Source organism: Corvus cornix, chromosome 5, assembly GCF_000738735.6.
Source record: "Corvus cornix cornix isolate S_Up_H32 chromosome 5, ASM73873v5, whole genome shotgun sequence".
Lineage (NCBI taxonomy): Eukaryota > Metazoa > Chordata > Aves > Passeriformes > Corvidae > Corvus > Corvus cornix.
Window position 1 is genome coordinate 44,708,038 of NC_046335.1, and position 5,325 is coordinate 44,713,362.

At 39.0% G+C, this 5,325-nt stretch overlaps 1 protein-coding gene across 1 annotated transcript; it reads left to right on the forward strand.

Moving 5' to 3' along the window:
• Window positions 1–693: 693 nt before the first annotated feature.
• Window positions 694–5,086, forward strand: ELF5 (E74 like ETS transcription factor 5). The gene is given in 6 exon segments (XM_039552937.1): window positions 694–820; window positions 823–937; window positions 3,221–3,273; window positions 3,710–3,983; window positions 4,559–4,585; window positions 4,587–5,086. Coding segments are annotated over 6 exon segments (654 nt in total). The 3' UTR covers window positions 4,645–5,086.
• Window positions 5,087–5,325: the final 239 nt, after the last annotated feature.

The window sequence follows — 5,325 nt, forward strand, 5'->3', positions numbered from 1 at the left end:
TTTATTGCAAATATATACATATTTCCACACATTTTCCCAGTAACTGCATTTCTGAGGAGAGAAGCCTGTTAAAAAATTTGGAATTTAATTGGCTAAGTACTTTTAGGCTATAATTTTCTGGCAGGGTTACTTGGAAGCTCTTTGTCCAGTGATGTGTGTTGAGAGTAATAGATTTTTCATGTTCTAATCTAACAAAAAAAAATATTCCCTATGATGACATTAACATTATTTTAGATGAAATGAGTGAAAGAACTTGCTGGACTTATATGAAAAAAATGTAATAAATTATTTTAAGTTATCTATCTGCCATAAAGTGTAGCTAGGTGGCTTTGACTGAGTACCTTCCCATGTAAGAGTCAAGTTATTTCCGTCTAGGAATACATGACTGTTTTTTATTACAGAGTTCTAAATTTTCACAAATTCTGTACTTTGACCTTTTAAAAAAATTTTATTGCAGTTTTAAGAGGAAGTTTTTCTTTTTATGTCCAGGTGAAAGCACTTTCTCTTGAAATATCTCACACAAAATGAAGTACTAAAGGCTATATAACAGAAAGAAAAATGCAAAACACAGGGCTTGATGTGCTCTGGAGGAATAAGGAAGTAAGACTGCAGTCAGGAGAAAGCAAAAGGATTAGTTTTGGTTGAAATATGTTTATGTCAATTTTTCATTACAGTTTTTCTTTCTTGTCAAATATGTTACAGATTCTAATTCTTTCTGAACATCCATCCACCCACCCAGAATATTGGAGTGAGCACAACATCTGTGAGTGGTTGCAGTTCTGCTGTGACCAGTACAAACTAGATGCCAAGTGCATTTCTTTTCCCACTTTCATATCAATGGCTGGTAGTTATGCCACATGACCCAGGAATAGTCTGTGGATGCTGCAGGCCTCTGTGGAGAATACTTGTATTTCATCTTACAGAATAGCAGGATGGATGCATGGTTAGTGCTCCAGAAATCAAAGTCAAAACATAAAGCATTGCATTTCTGTGTGAGTTTAACAGAAAGTGTGGGATCCACATTCCCAAGCACTGATAAAAGGTAAAATACAGAGGCCACTTAGATACTACATGAGGAGTACTCAGATATAGGGCAGGCAGACAACAATCTCACTGCAAGCTTTGGCTTCACAATCACACGCAGTCCAGGCTCATCTTTGTGAACCAGTCAAATCTCCAGAATGACACAAGCTCTGCTCTCTCCTTTGGTTTTTCTACTCAAAGTGGTCAACCTGAATGCTCCAAGGGAGGTTTTAATTCTGACAGGATACAGAAAGACACAACATGTTGTTATTCCTGTAACTCAAAGTAGTGAAGATTGGTCTGCTTCTTAAAGAGTAAAGAAGAAATTTTGTTTGATGGTGTTACTGTGCATACTGCACTGATAATCCACCTCATTACTAGTATGCTTAATGATGCACTTGAATGAAAACACTATTAATTTACTCTTTTCAACCTTGTCTTGGAAGATTTATTACTGCATAAATGAGCTAAGATTCAAAAACTAAGCTATTGATCGTTCAGTGTAAGTGAAATAGAAGTGCAATTGCTGCTGCAGATACCGTTTCTTGCTATTCACTCCTGCCAAAAATCAATTAGTGTGCATGCCAAGCTTTGGCAATTCTACCCAGCTCTATTGTGGTGATACGAACAAAAGAGTTTCCATTAAGCAGGGAATTTTAGAAGGTCATTTCCCTATGCCCTAGGAATGAGAATCTGAAGAGCATTTTAGCTGCTCAAAGCCCTCAACAGCTCAAGCCTCCTCTGGCTTAGGGGAGTATTTGACCAAACGGGAGTTTTATGACTCCTGGAAAAGGATTAAAGGCTTAGGCAAGCAAGTCCTGGAGGATCTCATGGGAGCTGACACTGCCAGTGGTGAGCATCTGCTTAGTCACAATGTACTGGAATTTATCCATCCCTCACTGGTCCACTACCCACCTTTGAACTGCCCAGTGGGGAGTGGAGGTTGGCAAGGCAGAATGAGCAGAAGAGGGTGACCTGGGTACACAGTGAACAGGGAGGGGCAGGCTGAAGCTGAAACAGGATCATTGACAGACTGGGAAGACCAGAGGGAAAGCAGTAAGAAAATATGTGGACAAGCTTTATCAAAATGCAGCAGGGTTGTGCAGTGACTGATACTGTTGTCAATAGGAGAGGTAAGACTGGCAGAGGTGAGCAAGACTAGAGACCATCACAAGAACAAAACAACCCTGTGTTTAGGTTGGCTGTGCTCTGCTGTGGCCATTATCACTTTCTTCCACCCAGTCAGTGCTCATGTATCATGTCAGAGAGGCCATTCTGAAGGCAATTATTAGATGTAGGAGATAAGGATGTTATTAAGGGAATTAAAGAATGCAAAGCTGTGAAGAAAATCTCATTAAGAAAATTAACTTTTTATAGTCAGTAGAAAGATTGGACACTTGGCAGTAAACAAACTACAACAGCTCATGAATATCCACCTCATGAATAAAATAAGACCTTTGAGGAAAGACAGTGGTCCAGCAATGCCAGACCTTACTCCAACATAATCAATGGACCAAGCCATGGCTGCATAAGCGGGCTTAATTCTAGCTTTTCCCAGTTTTGTATGCCACACTCACCACATGAGTTAAGTTCCTTGAATGCAGATCTGTATACGCAGGCATTTATTAATGTTTTGTGAATGTAACTGCTCCTTGAAAAGGTGATACTGTCCTAATAATGTAGACAAGTTCCAGCTGTGTGAAGATATGATTTTCAGCAGTAGGGATGATTTTACTTAGGGAAAGGAAGGAGGGAGGGAGGACTGTAGGGGTAGTTTTCGAGGGACAAGGAGCTGAATGAGAAAGAACTAATCTAACTGTGAAGACAAGGAGGGAAACCGTGATATAGATGACAGCAAAAATGAAGTGCCAAGGGACCAGAGGGCAAAGAAACAAAACACATGAATCGTAAGAACGGAGACATACAGACAGAATGTAAAGGGTAAGAAAAATACCCCAAAAGTTAAAAAAAAACCCCAAAACTAACTAAAACACAGACATAGTCACATTGGGAAGAATAAATAATTTTTGCAGCAAATAAGATGAAAAATTATTTTGTGGTTTTGCAGCCTGCATTTTCTACATCTATTCTGAGGTATATTCACAAGCAGTGATGCAGGAGACCAGGACTTAGATTTCAGTCCAGAAGTGATTCTTGTGAAGAAAATAACTAAACACTGGGTATATTCTTCCCTTTTAGGTATTTCCTTTTTTACTGATGCAGAAGTAACAAAGCCATCAAACAAGGACTGTAAGTAAACTTGTTTGTACATAATAAGCTCCATTTAACAGGAAATACTGTATTCAAACATCAGCAGTATGTAGCAGATGAAAAGATTTCTAAAAATTAAAAAAAGTCCCTTTTCTTCTTCTTTAATGTTCTTTAGTGCTGAGGCAGTTTTGACTTTCTAGAAGCACAGCACTAAGCCAAGAAATCATTGAGCTGCACATAAGGGAGGGCTTCATTTGATCCATGCCCACCACGCGCCAAATTTCCCATGTCTGCACGTGAAGCATTTTGAACAGAACATTGAGAAAAAAACATGTTTGCTTGTGCTGCAAGGCATAGAGCTGCATGATAATTATTCACTTAGAATCATAGAATCATAGACTGGTAAGGGTTGGATGGGACCTTAGAGATTGCCCTGTTCCACCCCCCTCCAATGGGCAGGGATGCCATTCACTAGATCAGCTTTCTCAGAGCCCCAGTACTTTGGCATGCATAAGAAAACATCAACTTAACAGCTGTCTTCTTCCTGTTTAAGACTTACAGAATTCTCACTTGTGGGAATTTGTAAGGGATCTGCTCATTTCTCCTGAAGAAAACAGTGACATTCTGAAATGGGAAGACAGGCAGCAAGGCATTTTTTGTGTTGTTAAATCAGAAGCTCTGGCAAAGATGTGGGGACAAAGGAAGAAAAATGACAGAAGGACATACGAAAAATTGAGCAGAGCTCTCTGGTGAGTTAACAGGCAGCAATATCCCTCATTTCATTACACTTCCGCTCTGTTTTTCATAGCTATCCTGAAAACTTGGGAGTTGGGGAGAATGATTGGGTAGGTGGTTATTTTCATGTTTTTTCTATAGATCATGAGATAGTACCTGGTCTCCTTCACTTATAAAATATCCATAGGCTAAGTGTAAAGCAGTACAGAGTTGTAACTACTGATGACAACAAAATTAGCATATTTTATCTCAGTTGAGAATTTTACCCTATGTTTGCAAACCAGTCCCCCCCAAACTATTCGTTTTGCTGTACCAGTAACACTGATGGTTTCTTCTGAACTGTGATAACCACTGTAATTCTTGTATCTTTCAAACAGTGAAAGGCATCCTCCAGGGAACATGGAAAAGTTTTAAGCTGTTGTTTTAAATCCTCAAGAGCAATTTAACAGGAAGAGAGGAGCTCTCTGCCTGTAAAGAACACGGTGACTCAGGTACTGTTCTGCTGTCATAAAGTCCATATAAAAAACTTCCCTAAGGTGACTTCCACTACTACTTTGTCCATTGTTTCTTTTCTGGGTTTCCCCAGCAGTTACCATTATAAAACTGGCATTTTGGAAGTGGCTGGTGTACAAGTTTGGAAAGCATGCCCATGGATGGCAGGAGAACAAGATGTGAACTGCCTCATGCTTTCTTTTCAGCATGGAACATGCTGCAGCCTGAATTACACAGCTGGAATGGATACTTGAGGAAGTATCCATTCTCCCCTCTGCCAGTCTGGTTGAACTCATTACAGTCTGCTTCAAGACACAGACTAAAGCAACAAAAACAGCACTTGAATTTCAGAGTTGTCTTCTTTGTGATTTCAGCTGAGCATTATCTCCTCATACCTCTTTACTGCTCCTCAGGAGATTAGGATTAATGTTGGTATTTAAAAACTACCTGCCTCTCTCTGTCTTAGCCAGTATTTCCACTGGAAAGCATTAAATTCTGCCCCATTTCATTGCCTTTTAAAAGAAATTATTTAGGTACATTTCCCAGTTAGGTTCTTGTACTTTGGAGTAACACAGAAAACTTTCTTTCATTTCATAAGAAAAAGCTTTTCTGATCCATTGTACCCTAAGCCATTGCATTTCTCAGATATGGTAGAATTCAGCATGTCATCCAAAATGAACAATTCAATCCTCTCTATTTGTCTGGATTTAATATGTCCAGTCAATCAAGTTAACAAATAAAAATGACTCTATTCTGAATTATTTATTAAGCAGCTACCTTCCTTGCCTATTAATCTCATCTATGCAAATTCATTAATCCATATATACGTGGTATATTTAGGTTTTTGAGCAAAAAAAGCATTCA